The sequence below is a fragment of the Aspergillus puulaauensis genome, chromosome 4 (genome assembly GCF_016861865.1).
Source record: "Aspergillus puulaauensis MK2 DNA, chromosome 4, nearly complete sequence".
NCBI lineage: Eukaryota > Fungi > Ascomycota > Eurotiomycetes > Eurotiales > Aspergillaceae > Aspergillus > Aspergillus puulaauensis.
In genome coordinates this window covers 4,275,207-4,294,286 of record NC_054860.1, presented here as the reverse complement: position 1 = coordinate 4,294,286, position 19,080 = coordinate 4,275,207, and the positions used below count along the sequence as shown (strand labels likewise).

General features: G+C 51.6%; 10 protein-coding genes across 10 annotated transcripts; 5 read left to right on the top strand and 5 right to left on the bottom strand.

Annotated features, from left to right (window-relative positions):
- Positions 1–671: 671 nt before the first annotated feature.
- Positions 672–1,788, top strand: APUU_41691A (uncharacterized protein; the record flags this gene model as incomplete). The annotated part of the gene is made up of 4 exons (XM_041704902.1): positions 672–763; positions 810–1,387; positions 1,434–1,671; positions 1,719–1,788. The coding sequence occupies 4 exons, from the start codon at positions 672–674 to the stop codon at positions 1,786–1,788; spliced, it is 978 nt and encodes a 325-aa protein (XP_041557441.1).
- A 148-nt stretch (positions 1,789–1,936) lies between these two features.
- APUU_41690S (uncharacterized protein) lies at positions 1,937–3,379 on the bottom strand (the record flags this gene model as incomplete). Its single annotated transcript, XM_041704901.1, has 2 exons — positions 1,937–2,120; positions 2,169–3,379. The coding sequence occupies 2 exons, from the start codon at positions 3,377–3,379 to the stop codon at positions 1,937–1,939; spliced, it is 1,395 nt and encodes a 464-aa protein (XP_041557440.1).
- A 999-nt stretch (positions 3,380–4,378) lies between these two features.
- APUU_41689A (uncharacterized protein) lies at positions 4,379–6,686 on the top strand (the record flags this gene model as incomplete). The annotated part of the gene is made up of 5 exons (XM_041704900.1): positions 4,379–4,646; positions 4,692–5,483; positions 5,529–5,534; positions 5,586–5,620; positions 5,679–6,686. 5 exons carry the CDS (start codon positions 4,379–4,381, stop codon positions 6,684–6,686), a joined length of 2,109 nt encoding a protein of 702 aa, XP_041557439.1.
- An 894-nt stretch (positions 6,687–7,580) lies between these two features.
- APUU_41688A (sterol desaturase family protein) lies at positions 7,581–8,645 on the top strand (the record flags this gene model as incomplete). Its single annotated transcript, XM_041704899.1, has 1 exon — positions 7,581–8,645. The coding sequence occupies one exon, from the start codon at positions 7,581–7,583 to the stop codon at positions 8,643–8,645; it is 1,065 nt and encodes a 354-aa protein (XP_041557438.1).
- Positions 8,646–8,661: 16 nt separating this feature from the next.
- Positions 8,662–9,540, bottom strand: APUU_41687S (putative secondary metabolism biosynthetic enzyme; the record flags this gene model as incomplete). Its single annotated transcript, XM_041704898.1, has 1 exon — positions 8,662–9,540. The coding sequence occupies one exon, from the start codon at positions 9,538–9,540 to the stop codon at positions 8,662–8,664; it is 879 nt and encodes a 292-aa protein (XP_041557437.1).
- A 204-nt stretch (positions 9,541–9,744) lies between these two features.
- Positions 9,745–11,942, bottom strand: APUU_41686S (MFS transporter; the record flags this gene model as incomplete). The annotated part of the gene is made up of 11 exons (XM_041704897.1): positions 9,745–10,011; positions 10,069–10,217; positions 10,265–10,375; positions 10,429–10,627; positions 10,686–11,016; positions 11,074–11,182; positions 11,238–11,332; positions 11,398–11,483; positions 11,547–11,626; positions 11,684–11,739; positions 11,797–11,942. 11 exons carry the CDS (start codon positions 11,940–11,942, stop codon positions 9,745–9,747), a joined length of 1,629 nt encoding a protein of 542 aa, XP_041557436.1.
- Positions 11,943–12,335: 393 nt separating this feature from the next.
- Positions 12,336–15,005, bottom strand: APUU_41685S (uncharacterized protein; the record flags this gene model as incomplete). The annotated part of the gene is made up of 1 exon (XM_041704895.1): positions 12,336–15,005. The coding sequence occupies one exon, from the start codon at positions 15,003–15,005 to the stop codon at positions 12,336–12,338; it is 2,670 nt and encodes an 889-aa protein (XP_041557435.1).
- Positions 15,006–15,400: 395 nt separating this feature from the next.
- On the bottom strand, positions 15,401–16,323 carry APUU_41684S (uncharacterized protein; the record flags this gene model as incomplete). Its single annotated transcript, XM_041704894.1, has 5 exons — positions 15,401–15,462; positions 15,522–15,542; positions 15,611–15,920; positions 15,976–16,233; positions 16,279–16,323. 5 exons carry the CDS (start codon positions 16,321–16,323, stop codon positions 15,401–15,403), a joined length of 696 nt encoding a protein of 231 aa, XP_041557434.1.
- A 565-nt stretch (positions 16,324–16,888) lies between these two features.
- APUU_41683A (uncharacterized protein) lies at positions 16,889–17,211 on the top strand (the record flags this gene model as incomplete). Its single annotated transcript, XM_041704893.1, has 2 exons — positions 16,889–16,894; positions 16,951–17,211. 2 exons carry the CDS (start codon positions 16,889–16,891, stop codon positions 17,209–17,211), a joined length of 267 nt encoding a protein of 88 aa, XP_041557433.1.
- A 791-nt stretch (positions 17,212–18,002) lies between these two features.
- APUU_41682A (alpha/beta fold hydrolase) lies at positions 18,003–18,824 on the top strand (the record flags this gene model as incomplete). Its single annotated transcript, XM_041704892.1, has 1 exon — positions 18,003–18,824. The coding sequence occupies one exon, from the start codon at positions 18,003–18,005 to the stop codon at positions 18,822–18,824; it is 822 nt and encodes a 273-aa protein (XP_041557432.1).
- Between the last annotated feature and the right edge of the window lie 256 nt (positions 18,825–19,080).

The following is a 19,080-nucleotide window of genomic DNA, read 5'->3' as shown; positions in this document are numbered from 1 at the left end:
CGCTGTCGGTCCGGCGAATCCGAACGTCGGGCCGCATGGGAGCCGCCATACTCTGCATCCTGGGGCCGTGATGAACTTGTGCACGCGATGGCTTTGCTTTTCGTTACTGTCTGCCTAGTTTGATATTTCTTTTTGCTGTGTTATGTTTCCATGTTATCGCTGCGTTACGCTTTGCATCTTGCATCTTCGTACTAGACGGGTCTGACTCCAGCCCTGGCGGTTGACGAGGAAGCCCAAGAACGTAAGGGATGGAGTTATGCATTTCCTTTTATATTTTTGTGTCCCTTTTTTGTCTATATGAGCCTGTTACAGTCCCGTTCTGTTTTGTTTCCTATGCTTGTGGAAAAGCGAGAGCGGAGTTCAATGTGTTCTCAGGGATCTTGATGGTTGGTTGGTCGGTGACGGCGGTTCAGTTGGCGTTGAAAGCGTGCCTATACTTAGCACGGTGTTTCCTAGGGAGACACTATTGAAGTACACTACTCAATCGACTATATCTATGAGAGGATGCAGCTCGAGTCTTCTAAGTGACAATTCAGGCCCTAGATTGCGAGAACCGCAACTCGGACCGAATTTGCGGGCGGACCGCAGGCAGTACAGTGAAAGACACCCGGACGAGCTCTAAAGAACGCCAATTCCCGATCGGCCTAATCCCAATCAATCACTCAAGCATCATGAGCCGGAAGCAATTATCCCCGTGGAATAGCGTGGTGTCGGGCACGACGGCTGCTGTGCTGGCCAACGTCCTCGTATACCCCCTGGACATGTACGTCCCTTTCTCTATACCAGTATCAATTTCTAACATTTTAAAGAGTAAAAACCCGCTTGCAAGTGCAGGTGCAACGACAAAAGGACAGTTCAAATAATGGCACAGATACCGACTCTGCTGCCCATGATGTCTACTATGACAACGCGCTGGACGCAATCCTCCAGATCGTCCGAGAGGAGGGCATCGCCGGGTTATACAGTGGGCTAGGAAGCTCGATTACCGGCACTGCATCCATGAATTTCGCCTATTTCTACTGGTCGGCTGCAGCCCGGACCTTGCACCAGTCCACCGTCCAGTCCTTCGGTCTGTCGGACTCGAACAGTATCGTCAAGGAGTTTGGCCTTGGAGCTGTAGGAGGAGCAATGGCCCAGCTGTGCACAAACCCGATCGCTGTCGTTTCCACGCGGCAGCAGACTCGCAAATCCCATGAAAAAAAGATAAGCTTCTGGGAGACAGTCAAACAGATAATCGACAGCGATGATGGATGGACTGGGCTGTGGAGAGGATTCAAAGTCAACCTCATCCTCGTGGTGAATCCAATGATCACATATGGCTTCTACCAGTGGTTAAGAGGGAGATTGTTGACTTTCAGGAAGAACATTGGCGCGCTTGAGGCGTTTTGTAAGTTCTCCAACCATACTACCAGTCTCCCACTGATAATCTACAGTACTCGGGGCGTGCTCCAAAGTGCTGGCCACACTCGTCACTCATCCGCTCATCGTCGCCAAAACGATGCTTCAATCTGACCCCCCTGAGAGTCGCAAAGGCAAGCCGTTCACCGGGTTTACAGAAGTCCTGCGATATATTATCAGCAACGAAGGGATATTGCGTCTCTACAAGGGGCTTTCGCCGCAGATCATCAAAGGCTTCTTAGTCCAGGGTTTGATGATGCTGCTGAAGGAAAGGTATTTGCCTCCGAACACTGTAAAGCGAGCCGTACTGATCATAACAGAACTGAAATTCTCCTCATGATGGCTATTTCCATGCACAGGAGGCGGATGGTGCGCCAGTCGAAGAAATAAGTCAACACCTACACCGTCAAAACGTGGAATGGTGACACCAGTGGTTCCATGTGAATGTATGCAATGTCTATTAGTCTAATGCAATGTCGCTCCACTGTATATGCAACAAGAAATGATGTCTATCGTACAAATATAAAACGCTGAATCGTTAAACTGCAGCATTTGTTTCTCCTGCGGACTTTGAGTCCGTTGTGTCCTCTGCAGTTACTTGGATTTCGTGACTGTGCTCCAACTCGGAGATGACAATCCATGTCGGAATAACACTGACCAGGGTGATACCAAAGTTGATACCAATGCTGACAAAGTGGTTGGCATTGCCTTCAGATTGCATTCTGTCCAAGTTAGCTATACGTTCACGTTAAATGAGTGTTGGAACTTACGCCCATGCAACGGTCTGTCCGAGGGCCTCGAATCCTCGGAGGATACCGCAGTGGTGGGAAAGAGAGGACAGATCGGTGGTGTACTGGCCAACAAGCCAGTAGAGGAATTGCTGGAATGCCTGGCCAGCGAAGGTCCAGAAGAAGACCAAGGCGTAAGACTTGCCGAAGCCGCCCTTGAACCAGTCAAATACAGGGGATTCGGCGCTGTCGTAGTAGAACTGGTACTGGAGGATGGTGGCCCAGATCCAAGTGCCGGTGAGGACGATGACGATCGCGGCGAATGCAATGCGTGCTCGGGTCTTGATGTGGACTTTCTGGCTATCAAGCAGGGTGGCGATCATGAAAGACGAAATAATGCCAGCGAAGTTGGTGAAGAAGGACGAGAATGCGCGGGCTCGCACGGTGAAGTAGGTGGTCAACCAGGTACTCTGGAAGCCGTTGTAGAAGTAGCTGATGAAGAAGGCAGGGAGCAGCATGAGAATGCGGCGGGTGGCAAGCAGCTTCAAAACGGCCTTGAATTCAGCTGCCCATGAGGACTGAGTATTCACGACAACCAGAGTCTTGTCCTTGCGCTGGACCTTGTGAGCCGGACTCAGACACAGCCCAATAGGCAGGCCAAGGCACATGATGACGATGAACACGATGTAAGTGCTTGCGCTGACAGATCCCTGCCCTGAAGTCTGCGCATTGAGACCGAGATTGATTGCACCGCCGACAATAGGTCCAGCAGCCTTTGCCGTTTGCCAGATGGCCAGGTAAAAGGCGCGGTCCTTGGGGCTGGGATACCCGATGATGATGGCCGCCTCGGCAGCCCAGAAGAAACCAGCAGAGATACCACACAGGGCACTACCGAACAGCATGAACCAGGTTGTCGGTGAGTAGTTGTTGGTGTAGAGACCAGCACCGTAGATGGGATAGCCAATTGCGCCAAGGGCCAGCCCATAGCGAAGGCCGATACGGTTGTTGATGGCACCAGCGGCCACACATACGACGGCGAACAGGCCGTACAGCAGGGCGTTTGCCGCCGAGACAGCATACGGCTCCGCAGCACCTCCGGCTCCCAAGTTGTTCAGGGCATCCCACATGCCCGGAGCCGTGAAGGACACGCCACTGGCAATGGCGATCTGGAAGGGGATGGACCGGAATACCGACAGCAGACGCCTCGTCGGGGCAGCCTGCGTGTAGGCCGGGGGCGCGTCAGTCGAGGCCATGACGGAGGATTCCAGTTCCTTTCCACGTGGGATCAAGCTTGGGAAAGAGAAAAAAAAAGACTGGGAACTGAAAGCAGAGTGGAAGCCGGCGTTGAAGCAGAAAAATGTAAAATCGGGAAGTGGGGCGCTGCGATTGCGTGCTCAACGCAATTCCGTTCTCATACAGCACCACCAGCTGTATTTAGAGAACACTCCGTGGTTAGTGAGTTACACAGTACTGCGTTTTCTTTCCAGAAGAGTAAAGGTAAAAGAGTACTGCTATCTACCGACTCCGTAGTACTAAGTGCACTAATCTGACTCCCGCGTCTTCAGGACCATCCTTCCATAGCTCGTGCATAAGCCGCAACTGACGGAAGCTTGGCACTGAGCTGCCTTTCCAAGGGTTCCAGCTGTCAGCCTGTTTAACAGGGGCAGTCAGAATCTGATAAGTGATAATTCTGCATTTGCCACGCGATATCGGGTAAACAGCACGTGACTAGCTCAAAATTTGCAACTGCACATCACGTGAGCGGTGCTATTCCGGGTGGGCTGCACGTGACTCTTAGCCAATGACAGCGCCATCCGCGCAAGCCACGTGAGCGGTCCGACCAATTCAGTCTCTATCAGTATATCGCAGTTAGAGTACTGTTCAAAACTGATATGCCGTGTTTAATATTCACCTGAATGTATATCATTATGTCGCGAATACTTTATGAATTCTCTAATGTGTGGTTGTGGTTTATTGACGAGGTCCATGTTGGAAATATATATCCGCAGACGACCACAAATCATTACATCCGGTGGATAAGTAATTATGACAGTAACGTATTTATTGCCTTCTTATAAGCTGCCATGTTTAGGCAAATTGTGAGCTGTAACCCCACATAGTTGGAGTATGAATGAGAAGGTCTGCGGAGAAACGGCGAATATACTTCCACGAGTCACAGTAAAGATGCACCTCCAACAGTTCAGTTATATGTTGTGAATAGACACTGAGTTCACTTGCTGCAATATCCAAGTATGAACTACGTAAATTGCCTGCTATACTTGCTGCTTGGTACTGGGGCCGGTGCTATTAGCCCAGCCCAACGACGCGACATCGTCAGGTCCTTCAATCCGCACCGCAACGCCAGTTCGCCCACGACGCCTCTCCAGGTGGGAAATGGCGATTTTGCTTTCGGGGCCGACATCACCGGCCTCCAGACCTTTTCTCCATTTGCAATACAGAGCACCTGGGCCTGGCATAATTTCAGCCTGCCGACCACGCCTGGGCAGACCTCAACTTCCGGTAGTGTCCTGCCCTTGCCAAACTATGGAGACTGACTGTTTGTAGATTTCACCGGCGTCGACTGGTGGTCCCACGGGCGACTTGTGAATTATGGCATACCTAATCCGGCGGAAGAAGACATATCAAACTGGCTAATTCAGAATCCCCAAAGGGCTAACATGGCAAATATTGGCCTATATTTCGGCGGAGAAGTCGTTACTGAAGAGCAACTCGTTGACAAGTCCCAGGACCTGGACCTTTGGAGTGCCCTCATTGCGTCAACATTCCAGTATAATGGATCCAGCGTATCAGTTCAAGTAACAAGCCATCCGGCGGACCCTGTTCTTGGGATCGAGATCAAGTCTGACCTTTTGGTATCTGGAGATCTGGGTCTCTTCTTCGACTTTCCGTACTCTGATACCAACAAGTTCGACGCCCCATACGTTGGGGTGTGGAATGAGACTGCAAATAACACAGTCAACGTCCATTCAACTGCCCATACGGCGGCTTTCAGACATACGGCTGATAGCAACGTGCAATATACCTTTGCAAAATGGAGCACAAATGGGTCTATTTCCGGCCCTCTGCCCAGTACGAACAGGTTTGTGTTCACACCATCCGCCTCTGATACTCTGCATCTAGTGGTTGCCTTCTCCCCGACAGATAGGGTCGGCAGCTTGCCCAGTTACAACGAGATTTGTTCAGAGTCTCGAGAATGGTGGGCCAATTACTGGACCTCAGGTGCATTCATAGACCTCTCCGCCACCAAGAATGACAACGCAACTGAACTGCAACGACGCATAATCCTGTCGCAGTATCTTGTTGCTGTAAATTCAGCGTCCCACAATCCCCCTCAAGGTATGTACTGGCTACCATACAGGTCTTATATACTAATATATGCAGAGTCCGGTACGATATACGGGTAGCCCTACCATATTCAAACTAACGGTATATGATTAGGCCTTGTGAATAACGGTTGGTATGGTAAATTTCATGTGAGTTTTAAATATCACCGAGCTAGATGCTAGTAATTAGACTAAGGAGGAATAATAGCTGGAAATGGTATTGTGGCACTGCCTGCAGTTCGCCCGCTGGGGACACCATGATCTTCTTTCGCGGACAGTCCCCAGCACGTACCAACGCTTCCTCCAATCCAGTATCGACAGAGCTGCAGCACAGGGATACGCAGGCGCACGCTGGGGCAAGATGACAGACCCCACCGGCAGGAGCGCACCTGGGGAGATCAACGTCCTGCTCATCTGGCAGCAACCGCATGTGATGCATTTTGCTGAATATGTTTACCGAGCTGCCCCAAACAGTAAGACCTTGCGAGAATGGGATGAGGTCGTCACCGCTACGGCCGATTTTATGGCATCATATGCTTGGTGGAATGCAACCAGCCAGGTTTACGATCTTGGCCCGCCGATGTACCCCGTCAGCGAGAATACCAATCCTAATGCAACAGTTAATCCCACATTCGAGCTGGCATATTGGCGATTCGGGCTGGATATCGCGATCAAATGGAAGCAGCGCCAGGGAGTGTCAGTGCCCAAAGGCTGGGTTGAGGTGCGGGATAACCTCGCGCCACTCCCAGTTATTAACAACTCTTATGCCGTATATGAGGGTATCCCAGACATGTGGAAAGAAGGGACAACAACAGTGCAGGACCACCCCGCGATGGCTGGTATATACGGCCTGCTTCCACCTCCATCAACGGGGCCTCCTGTCAACTTGACCGTCATGCGCAATACCGCCGAACTAATCTGGAACCTGTGGGAACTTGAAGACGTGTTTGGCTGGGACTTTAGCATGCTTTCCATGAATAGCCTTCGACTAGGCGATGTAGACCAAGCCGTTGCCTATCTCCTGCATCCATACTATGACTATGACGACGCCGGGTACCCCGAGGGAGGAGAGCGGGTGGCCACACCGTATTTCCCAAATGCCGGAGGTCTGTTACTTGCGACTGCTATGATGGCTGGAGGATGGGATGGGGATGTGGGCCCGCATTTCCCTGCTGGCTGGAATGTAAATGTTGAGGGATTCACACCGAGCCTGTGATTGAGCTTGGATCTGGTACAAATCAACTAATTTAGGTAATTGCATACATGGATAGGATATCAAGTGTGTATCCTGAATGGAAGATTGGAATGTGTACTTGCTAGGACATTATGCTCGACAGAGGTCTTAACATCCAAGTACCAAAGCTGTATTGTCAGTACTCGGAACATATTGAGTAAACAATATCGTGGAATCTCCATCAATTGCGTGGCATAACTACCCCAACAACATGAACTAGAGGACCAGGCTTAGTCCAGCACATGCTTTAAGCCATTCTCAGCTTTCGTACTCCAAGGCCTTTCATAAAGGCTTTACAAGGGAACTGCATCACTACATTTCTGTTATCATGAAGACCACAGATATGGTCAGAATACAAAGCCATCTTCTTCCGCCGCCCTGTAGAAATTTTACTGTTCCTCGATTTCACGTTGCAGACGGGGCACACATTTCAACGATGACGATCATGGCGATCTTGAATGAGGAGGACCGAGTCCATCATGCGGGGGACTGGCGGCATACTGAGAGACCTGGAGCTGTGATGGTACCCCTATGCTTTCTAGAACTTCGGTGGAGCAGCGATCTGGCAGATTCTGGGACACTTTAGCGCGCCCCACAGAACATAATAACTTATTATTGGACGAGGTGCAGATGCCCTAGACCGCATGGAGTAGCGCTTGCGAGCATGGTTGATATTCACCCCAACAGAACCAGGAGGGGTAACGGTAACCCCATACCAGACAACATGAACAGATATTGAGGACATGGCAAGTGTCTTCACATGGTGATGCTCTGTGTTGGATACCCTCGGGCCGAGAGACCTTAAATACCAACGACCCAACCTCAATCTCAAGATGGATAACAGACATCAACCAAAGCCACACAAGAACCGCCAAAATGGGTCGGGCTACAGACGTTAACCAGCATTCCATGACTTCGGACTGGCCGCTCAAGGACCGGGGAACATGGAACGGCTACCAGCGCTTCATTGATCTCCTCAACCTCTACCTCGTCTTTCCAAACAAGCCACTGCCTGTCCATCCGAAGACCGATAAGCTCCCATACATGTCGCAGCTCTCGCAGCACCTCTTTATCGTCGTCTTCGCCGCATTTCCTCTGTTGTTGCACCAAGCTTGGGTCACTCTGACTGGGAACGGCCTCGGAAAGCTTGCCACCTTTCTCCTCTACAACGGTGCATACACAGGGGTGGCGATCCATGAAGTTCGCATGCTGCGTCGTCTATCATACGAACACGGCTGCTTAGATGGAGATGTTCACGATCGAGACGGCATACCTAACACCGGCGTGGGCAAGATGATTGGCTCGATGCACAAGACCGCAGGCTTTCGGGTGGCGATGGCTGTTGCTGTCACCTATAACCCTGCTGTGTCTCCACTGGATGCGATCAGGGACACAGCCTCGTGGGCGCCCTTCATTGCCAAGATCAGCCTGTACGGTGTCCTTATCGACTTCTGGTTCTACATTTACCACCGGGCCTGCCACGAGGTGCCCTATCTCTGGAAATACCACCGCACCCACCATCTAACCAAGCACCCCACCGCCGTTTTCTCCGCGTTTGCCGATGACGAACAAGAAATGATCGAAATGGTCCTTGTGCCAATCCTGACTTTCGCCACGTTGTCGGCCATCGGTCTCCCACTGGGCTTCTATGAGTGGTGGATGTGCTACGAGTACGTCACTTACGCCGAAGTTATGGGCCACAGTGGCGTCCGAGTCCATACTATCGTGCCTTCGCCAATTACATGGATGCTGAAGCTCTGTGACGCCGAGTTGGCATTGGAAGACCACGACATGCATCATCGCAAGGGATGGAGGAAGAGCTTCAACTATGGAAAACAGACGAGGGTATGGGACCGGCTGTTCAGCAGCTGTATTGACAGAGTCGAGGCAGATGCGTCGAACATTGACTATGGGAATGTGGTGTCGATGCCTATATTCTAGATAAATACATAGATAGTTAAAGCACACTTTTCCACCTCTTTCTATATTCTTCACTCCGCCCTGGCTCATCTCTGGCCGATATTGCTGCTTTGAAGCCTCGCTCTTGTGCAAGCTGCTGAAACTGAATGCCCTCTGGCGAGTTTCTCGTGATGCCATCAAAGACCGTCGCAAGCCGTTGTGATGATGAGACCGTCCCTTCAATCGTGCTATTAATAACCTGCTTCTGCATCCAGAGCTGGTTGACAGGAACCGTCTTGATCCGGTCTGTGAGCAGCCTGACCGTCTCCTCCAGCTGTGCAGACGGAACAGCCTTGAGAACAAGACCCATAGCTTCAGCTCTAGTGCCGCTGACTAGATCGCCCGTAAACAACATCCTCTTGGCCTTTTCCGGCCCAATGCGACACGCCCACATTGCCGTAGTCGGACACCCCCAGACCCGACTCGGGGGATAGCCAATTCTCGCGTCTTCGGCCATGACAACCATGTCGCAGCAAAGCGCAATATCACTCCCCCCTGCGACGGCCGCTCCGTGGACTTGAGCAATTGTCGGCTTGTGGCTGTGAAACAGCTCCGAATAGCAGTTTGTGCACTCCTTCATGGACAGATAGTCCTGGAATGGCTCATACCCACGAGACAGATCTTGACTGCCCGCCGTCTCTCCACGCTGGGCATTTGCAGCGTAGATATCGAGGTCATAGCCACCGCAGAAGCCGCGACCGTTGCCTTTTATTACAATGCAGTGAACGCCGGGGTCTGCATTGGCGGCCTGAACAGCGGTGCGTATCTCGAGGGGCATGTGCTGATCGATAGCATTGTGCTGCTTTGGGCGGTTTAAGGTGATGTAGGCGACTTTTCCATCGCTCGATGTACTGTACAGCAACGACTTGAATGTCATTTTGAGGAGTTTTGAAAGGGTAGACTATTGGGGATTGTGCTACTAAATACGTGAAAGGGACTGTCTATTGGACCTCGGCTATGCAGTTATCCTCGGTGTAAGTCATTAACTGTCTGTCTCTGTCGAATTCTCAGGACTATTAATTTACCAACCCTGTTCACATCCCAGAACAGGAAGGATAATTGGAATCAGAGTGTCGAACATTCACGTCAAGTGGATTCCTGTTCTCTTGCCTCTGGATTCCTGGAACCGTAGCGGAAGGCAATGAGCGCCCCCATGCATGAAATAGCCAGAATGTACCCTAGTGATTGTATAGTCAGTTCCAAGAACTCGGCTGGCCAGTGAATATTGGGTGGACGTCATACTAATGCAGGTCCGTATAGCATCCAGGAACGACTGCAGCACTGACAGACCCAGCCAGTCGGGGAGTGTGTCAATGTAGTCAAAGCTTTCCAGACATTTCTTGACAAGCTGCGCAAGCCGATGGTTAGCGGAAGTGGATGCGCGCAATGGTATTATAGAACAGACCTTGTCTATGTCGTCTGAAGAGTCATGATCGAGGCTGGATCGAATGTAGCGTGCAATGAGGCCTTGGAGCATCCAAATGATCATGGATTGCGAGAGGAGGTTCCCAATGGAAATAACCAGATGGTAGATGCCGTACAAAATACCCCGATCTATTGACAATGTTAAGTCATCCTCGTCGTGGCAGGATTCGGCTCACCCTTATTTGTTGCCTTGACCTCTGTGTGCCGTATAATCATTGTCATCGAGTTACCATTGGCAAGGGCAGAGCTCAAGCCTGCCAAGATCAAACCCACCAACTTCACCCAGTCTGTTAAGATAAGTCAAGATTCAAGAGTTCCAGGAGGACGATGCATGGCGTACCTTTATTGATCAAAAGGACCCCAGCACTCAAAGATGATAAAGCCCGGGAAGCGATGAAAACATGCCGGTCCCGTTGGATCAACGAGCATAAGAAGTGGCCGAATATTTCTGCCACTGTGAATGTCATGTTTAGCCAGCCGATGGTGACTATGGAGCCAGTGTGCGACGCCTGCACATAGTATGGAATAAGGCTTAATATCTGGAAGCCGGAAATCAGCTATACTGCACAGTTTGATCCGAGTGGGCATTGCACTTACAGACATGTCAATAAACGCTGTTATGGGCGCAATGCCAATGACATACATCATGGGCCTATCCTGCAGCCTCTCCCAAGGGACCAGGGAAACGGTGGCATGCCTTTCTAGCCAGCCGAATACGAGAGCAGCGGCGATGCATAGAGCTAGAGGTACCCAGAATGCCACAAGGTCGTTGTCGAGGCAAACAACCAAGCATACCAGACTAAATGCAAGTACGAAGGCTCCTCTAATATTACACTGGGCGGGCAGGTCATCGAGATTGCTAGTGGGCAGGAACCAGCACAAAATAGCAAAGGACAAGAGTGCCCATATAAACTCGCATCTAAAGACCCTGGCGGAAACTTTTAGTTGTACTGGAAAGTTGGAAGGTGATAGTGGGCACGCATACATCTGCGGACTATATTTGGCCAAGGTATATCCTCCACCAATGCTGCCCAAGAACTGACCAACGAGGACACCGCCATGCAACGCAGATCTACTCCTTTGGCTGCATATATCTGTGCAAGTCTCAGCACATCCGAAGTGACACTCGAAAAGGAAATCATCACCTACCGTTCAGGATGGTATTGAGCATGAGCGGCATACCGGCGGTCCCCAACCCTACGAGGAACCGTGCCGCAACAATATACCAGAAGCCCGGCGCCTGCCTTAAGATGGGGTCAGCGTATGAGCAGAGCCAAAGATCGGTAGACAGGGGCTTGGAGGGGCGAACCATGCACAGAATGTGCCGACGATGAACAGGAAGTGAGCGAAGAGCATAATTTGCTTGCGCCCATATCGGTCGGAAAGGCGGCTGTACTGTGGCGAGTAGCAGGAATGGTTAGCTGCCCGACATGCCTTCATAGGCTGAGGAATACAAACAATCGATTGACCGATTATTACACCGACCTGATAGGTCATAATGGCCCAGGCGGCATCGCCCAGGTGACCAAAGTTTGAACCTAGCAATGAAGCTGTTAGTTGTCTTGGGCGAGTGTAGGGCCGCATTAATCAACTACCCAGCGTTGAGAACGACGCAAGCATAAAGGCGCCATCGGCGGCCGTCAAAAGCAGCCTGTACTCGAGGTCAGTCATTCAAATAGCCCGATAGATACATACACTCCTCGCCTACATCGGTAAGCCTGCGAGCATCACCCTTTTGACTTCGGATTTGGTCGCGGGCTGTGTGCGTGGCCCAAGTAAGGGCATGTCTTCTTCAGCCGCCATGGTAGGTAGGAACGATGAGTGGACGGGTATATGGAAGAATGAACTGTCCATGCAGCGGCTTTACGGGCTGGGGTTTCAGCGGCTGGATGGATGGTATTTATCAGAGCAGATAATGGGGCTCATCTTCAGGGCAAATTGGCGCCCAAGCTTGTTGCTCCACGGGGTGTACGGCGGTTGGGCGCCTCACCGTCTGCAGATACAAGCGAGGCGAGCTGACACTGCAGATATAACGCCTTGGGCGAATAAGAATACAACCAAACACGAGAGAGATACCCTTTTTCCCCCAAAGCGGACCCGTTAATGCCCGAATACTGGGCCGGCAGCCAACCACAGAAGCGGTCTCACATTCTCATATACTAGTAGTGGAAGCAACAAATCCAAATTACATAGAAAAAACCCCTATCACGGATGCTCAGCCACTGCTGTATACTCTTTATCTCGAATCTAATCTGGACCGTCCCGAGGGGGAGCCATCCAGGCGGTATCGGATATAGGGCCGCCTTGAAGAACCCAGAAATCTCTTGTTCGCTTCCATTTGAGCTGATGGCGCTGGAGAAGCTCTGCTGCTGCGGCCTGATTATAGGACTTTAAGTATCGGAGAGCTTCCTCTGCAGTTTCTAACTGGTGGCGCGGTTCAGGCTCATCGACAAGCTCATCCGCCAACGACAATCGCGTCACTAGATTAGCGAAAAGCATCAAAGCGTCATCGCCTTCTCCATGACGCCGAAGGGTGTCTGCGAGGGTGATCCGGATCCACAGAAGCTCTCTATTATGGACACCATGGTGTCCATTATCTGCCTGTTCCAAGCAACGGCGCAGGCGGTTCTCACCGTCCCTGTATCGACCGCTGTCGAAGTCTATCAGAGCACGAAGATGTTCGACCTGGCACGACCGTTCGAAGTCTGCTGGAAAGATGCTGGAATTCACTACTTCGGCCAGGATGTTCGTTGCTCTTTGGCTGTCTTCCAAGTCCCGCCACAGTATGGCCAGTTGAATACCTGAATCCACAGTGACGTTATTTTCGACCGTGAACAGGTGCTTTCTCTCTGTCCAGGAATGGTAAAGTAGGTCCCTGGCAGTATCCAAGTAGCCCATCTTTCTGCAGCATGAGCCTTGGGCGGTTTGTATCATCAGGCTGATTCCGCTGGCCCCACCAGCAATGCCCGTCCATTTGTTCCATATCTCCTCATAGAGAGCGGCTGCCAGACTCAAGCGGCCTTCTGCCTCCAGTGCATATCCAATAAAAAGCTCTGCCTGGATTGCCTTGGAGTTGACGTCTCCGAGAAGCCGCTTTAGACCATCCGCAGAAGTCCCCAACGTTTGACGGGCATCCTCGAACATGGTAAGATGGAATTCCACAGCTCCCAGATAGAAAAGAGTAGTGTAATAGTCCGGCACCTCGGTTCCTACAGACTCAAGCTGCAGCTTTGCAACCTCAGCCAGCCCTTCCCTAGCCTCGTCCATTCGCATCTTCCAGAGATACTCCTGGTACAAGCTCGTTCTAGCGTTGAGGGTGAACCGATTGCGTTTGCCTAAAGTAGCTTCGTAGCCACTGACCACCTCTTTCTTGAAACTATATCCAAGTTCCCATTCCTCAACCGTCTCTCCTCCTACGTTGTAGAATTCGCCGAGGCGAGCCAAAGGGAGGTAAGGCAATACCGCGCTTTGCGCCTGTTCGGCAAGCTCGTCTCTCAATGCCTGATGCGCGTCCAAGAAGTAACCATCCAAGGGAGCCTTCGGTCTCAGCCCGGGATTCAGGGTTACTGAATGCCACTGTTGAAGCGCCGCTCGCACAGAAACCTGAGCAGAAGGGGCACTCAAATTTGCCAGATCAACTATCGCCTCGGACCAAGCGACGAAGCCATTTTGCTGGAGGAATTTGCGGAATAAATCAAGAATGATTTGATCCGGTTCTGCCAGCATGGTAAGATGATCCTGCCAGTGGCGGCAAGAGTAATTGTAAAAGTCATTGTGCTGGCTGATAGTAGTAGGTTCCCCCAGTCCTGTACCCAGGTCTTCCCCCGGCATCAGATGCTGTTGGAGGAGTCTGGCGGAATGCTGCCAGGTTTGATACACACTCTGAGTCAACGATGCCAACGTCCTACGTGCCAGCGATTCATGGCAATCTTGCAAGGATAAGTGCAAGGCACTATCGTTCCTCTGCCACTGCGAAGAGCGGCCCTGCTCCCCGAGAAAGAACTCCTTGACTGTGCTGTGGATGAACTGAATACGTCGGTCAGGAGTAAGCTCGACAAAAGGGCGACACACCCTCGCAATTCGGGTCTCCGCGTTAATCAGTTTCAATTCACTGTCGAGCTCATGCGTGTCTGGGGAGAAGGCCATGGCCGTCGAAATCTCGGCCGCCGTGAGGTTCTCATGGGCCCCAACCAGGAGGAGCAGGACATTATACCGCAACTCATGGTCTTCCTGGCTCAAGCTCTCTGCAGTCTTCCTAAGAGACGTGTCGAAAATCTGGAATAGCCCTGGGGGTAACTCGTCCAGTGACTCCCGACACTTTTTCAGATTGCACGCGGCTCTAACGTGCTTCATCATTAGAACGACCCATAGAAACATACCTCTGCTCTCTTCTAAGCCCTTTTGCAAGATATTGTCTCGCAGGTCCCCGAGTCCAGCTCTGTCAATCTCACTCTCCAGATACAGGCGGATGTCGCCGGCGATGGCTTTCTCATCCATCGCGATTGCGTGGTCCGTACCAGCTGCACTGGCCAGGTCAAAATGATGGTTAGTGGAGAACAGGATAACCCGGTAGTCCTTGCGTGTGCCAGAGCGACGCAGAAAGCTGGAAAGAGCATCGTCGCCTGGCGGTTCAATATCCCGGCACTCGTCCAAAGCATCAACAAGTATAGTGACAGCCGGGAGCAGATGCAAAAGCTGATCCAGGATCGCCAACAGTTGCTGCAGCGTGCATTTACTGGATGGGATTGCCATCAAGGCATTTATATTAGCTAGCACCTGCGCAGCCCCGGGTGCTTCGACAACATCAGGGATATCCAGGGCTTTGGAGATCAACGACAAGGCAAAGCTTGACGCCAGCCCAAACCGAAAGTCTCCATGACTACGGAAGAAATGGGTGAAGATGAATGGGGTCTTCATCGTGGAAGCTAGATATTTTGCCATGGTGGACTTTCCACATCCTATACAGTATATATGGCTCGCTTAACACTGAAGGCCATGGCTCTGTCACGAAGGGAGTGCGCCTTACCTGGTTTGCCGTGAATCCACAAGCAGCCCTCTCCAGGACGCTGTGTCCACTGCTGAAATGTTTCATGCTGCAAGATCCAAGTGCAAGTCCCATCTCGCCGATCGGAGTTGTTCTGAGCCGTGGCCTGGGGTATATCGAGCCAGCGGTGGATTTTATCAACCTCGGATTCTTTCGTTAAAAGGGGAAAAGGGAACAGAATCAGCCATGCGACCGCCCCTAAGATGAAACAGTGGTCGCAGCGCTCATACCTATTTTCTTGGTACGCTCCATTGCTGCAGTATATGGGTCAACTTTTACGACATCGCGTCGAGGAGTGGCAAGACTCACCCGCCTGGTTCTCACGCACGCCTGTAGCGGTTTAAGAGTAAGCGATGAGGGGCTAGGAAAAAGGGGGATGGGCTACTTACGCTCAGCCTCGCAACGATTTACTGTGGTACAGATCAGCATCGTCTCTCTCATTCGCTGCATCGGGAAGTTGTGCTGGCGGGGGGCTTACCCTTTTCTGCTGCAAGTCGAAACGTTTGATCTCGGATTTGATCCCATCGTCGAATGGACTGCTGCACCTTTTCCAGTTTAGGTCTGAATGCGCCCAGGGCAGCCTTTAGAAACCGGCGTCTAGGGGGAAGTTCGAGATAGGCCCGGACGCGCAGGATCAACTCGAACACGCAGGCATATATCTGCGTGGTTGTCTCTCGCAGTTCGTCTGGGAACAGGCTGAGAGACTTGTGGTAATTGTCGACTTGGTGTCCTATAAAGTCGAAGGCCTCATTGATCTCGTCGGAAGTTTGTTGTTGGGCGACGAGGATCTCAGCAAGCAGGCCCGGTCAGCGATCAAGAGAGAATACGAGGCCTGCGACGCACCTGAATAATGACCCGGATGGACCCCCAAACCAGAGCGGTATTATGCGGATCGTGTTGAACGAAAGCATCTATCGTGACGCAATACGGTGAGAGCACTCCAGCGAAGCGTTGCAGCCTTGCCCATAGCCCACCAGTGGCGGTAGCGGTCAGACGCAGGTGGTGCTGGACCTCCATCACCAGACCCTCTGGACTGCAGGCTGGAAGGGATTTGGCCAGACGCCGCTTGCTAGGATCTTGGGTGGACCGGTGCAAGAACAGCTGTGTCAGTCAGTGGCCGTCTCCGCATGAACGGTGGATTCTTACCTGAATTGCATGATCCCAGCAGAGTTGGTTGATATCAGTGGCCATTATAGCTGCGGGGCTGCTGCTGTATGGCGTTTTCAAAGAAAATATGCCGCCACGATCTGGCAAGTAAGGAAGGACAGTTGAAAGTGGGAACTCTCAGATCAATGATGAACAAGCGGTGAGGACGTTCTCACAATCATGTCGTACTTTGCACAGGGCTTCGAGCTTATATAGACACCCTCACCTTCCTCAAATCTGGTGTTGAGCCTCACACGGCTCCTCTGGTTTGATTGCCATGTTTGGGCACCTACTATACAGGCTGTCTTCTTGCACTGCTGGCTCAACAGAGGCGATGTTCGTATGCATTAACGCCCGAGATGAAGTGAACAGGAGGGAGCCGGCCTGCCGCGCTTTGCAATTGTCTGGACAAGGGATGCATTTCATCCTCCAGTAAGCACCGCGCCTTGTATCGGGCCCAGCAGGGAATCCACGTCATTCACCGGATGACAGTGCATGCATGACATTGGCCGCGGCTCACAAGAGACTGAGATGGCCTGTTGAAACGCGGAGGACATCGGATTTCTACTTCTCCCACCACCCTTACCTCTGAACTGTATTCGATATCAAAATGACAGTGAGTGTCCTGGATATTGATTCCTTGCGTCCAACCTGACTCTTCCCTCCTTGCAGTCCGGCGACAGTTCCCCTCCAGGGTCTCCCAGGCCCCCAGCTCCGAGACCGCCATCCCCGACTCCAAACTGCACCCATAACTGCGGTCCAATCGAGCAGCCCGGGGTAGACTGGCGCCACTGGACTTGTCGCTGTGGAAACGGATATTACACTCCGGACCGAGTCTGGATCTCGGGGTCCGACGTGCGCAATGGGCGTAAACCACCAAGAAACCAGCAGCCCGCTGGGGACCGGGAGACCAGCGCAGGATATTCAAAATAGTGCCCAGTCAGCGGGCTTCGGACCATCTCAATATCTCAATCATCCATGCGAGTTTTGCGAACTTGCTCGCCTTTATTATACCTATAACCACCGGCCGGACGCCAGACATCGTTTAAATGGCAACCCGGGATACTGCGCTACTGAATTGGCTATTTGACCGCACGCGTTCCACTTCAATCTCTCAATATACGCTCGCTACCCACTGCTGCCAGACAGGGGAAATGGCTCCCCAGCCGAGTCCTGGACGACATCCCAGTTTCTCGGACAATGCAGGTGTCTGCACTACTGGCTATGCCGTGGAATTAGTCCTATCGGCATTCCTTCCATAGATCGCATTGATATAGCCTCGTTTAACGTACCAGGGATGGAGGGGAAGGTTATTGATTACCACAATCGGAATGCTTATTCGCAGTCGAAGCATGTCTTAACAGGGGCATCCTGCGCTTCAAGAACTGTCACTTTTATCCTGGAGAATATTGGTAGGCCGTTTCCAAGTAACTATATCGCCAGTGCATTACACCGTCGCTGTCATATCTCATGTGAAACGTAACTACTGATCATCTTGTAGTGAAAGCCAGTGGCTGAAGGACTGCTTTTTTATATTAATGAGCCCTCTTTATAGCCCGTAGCGGTAGAGGAATCCCTGTCAAACCATGCTCTGTTATTGGCCCACTGGATAACGCTATATTAGGAGTCTCACTTTGCCAGATGGCGTGATTGTGACTGACCAAATTCTACAGCTGCTCCAACTTCTCGGCTCCCCATATTCTCAAATTATAACCCGGTGGGAAATGGCATCCGTTCTATCGGCACAGGAATTTGGCGACGGGCTGCCCGTACTGATCATCCACGGATGGCAGACGGACGGCAGAGTTGAGCAGCGCGACTTCGAGCCCATCTTCCAGAAAACACCAGGACTTCGCCGAATTTACGTCGACCTCCCGGGCATGGGAAACACGCCTGCGAACAATGTCAAAGACCTAGACGATGTGTACCACCGCCTGGTACAATTAGTTGATGCTCGACTTGGAGAATCACGATTCTTACTTGTCGGCTCCTCCTGTGGCGGCTATCTTGCACGGGCAGTAGCTCAGAGATATAACAGCCAAGTCGACGGCCTACTCTTACGCGTGCCGCTCATGGAGCCAGAGGACAGCAGGCGTGATCTCGACCCTTTCAAGCCTCTAGTCCCGAACGAGCAACTCATGTCTGCCCTGTCGGCGGGAGACAGGACAAGCCTTGGGAACGTTCCCATTCAAACACCTGCCTATATTGAGACGTTAAAGACGAAATACGCAGAGGTATACAACCCAGCGGTGGAGGCATCAGACGATACGGTCCTCGATCCAATCCGACAAGATCCACGCCGGTATCAGTTATCTTTTTCCCTGGATAATGAAGACTGCAAGTTCTTTGCACCCACGCTGGTTGTATGTGGGCGGCACGACGAGAGCGTGGGTTATCGAGACAGTCTTCGCTTGCTGGAGCTCTATCCACGATCCACCTTTGCTGTCCTAGACCGTGGTACGCATGGTCTTCCTATTGACGAGACTGGCGTTTTTGAAGTCCTTGTGCGTGATTGGATAACCAGGGTTGAGGAATGGAGAAGTTGATGGACGGATAGCCGCTATATACAACCAACAATGGAGCCTGCAATGAGTGCCATGGTGAGTTGTGTTATTACTGATTCATATGGAGAGACTGTCCTGTATTCTCTTTCTCAGGTGGGATAGAATATATATAGAATATATATTCAACGCGTCACTTGCCTGAAGCCCTACACAAGAAAATGACAACCAAACGTAACCAAAAAAGAATAAAATAAAGAAGGAGCGTATGGATAGAGGCTTGATGTAGAAGTGGACTGTA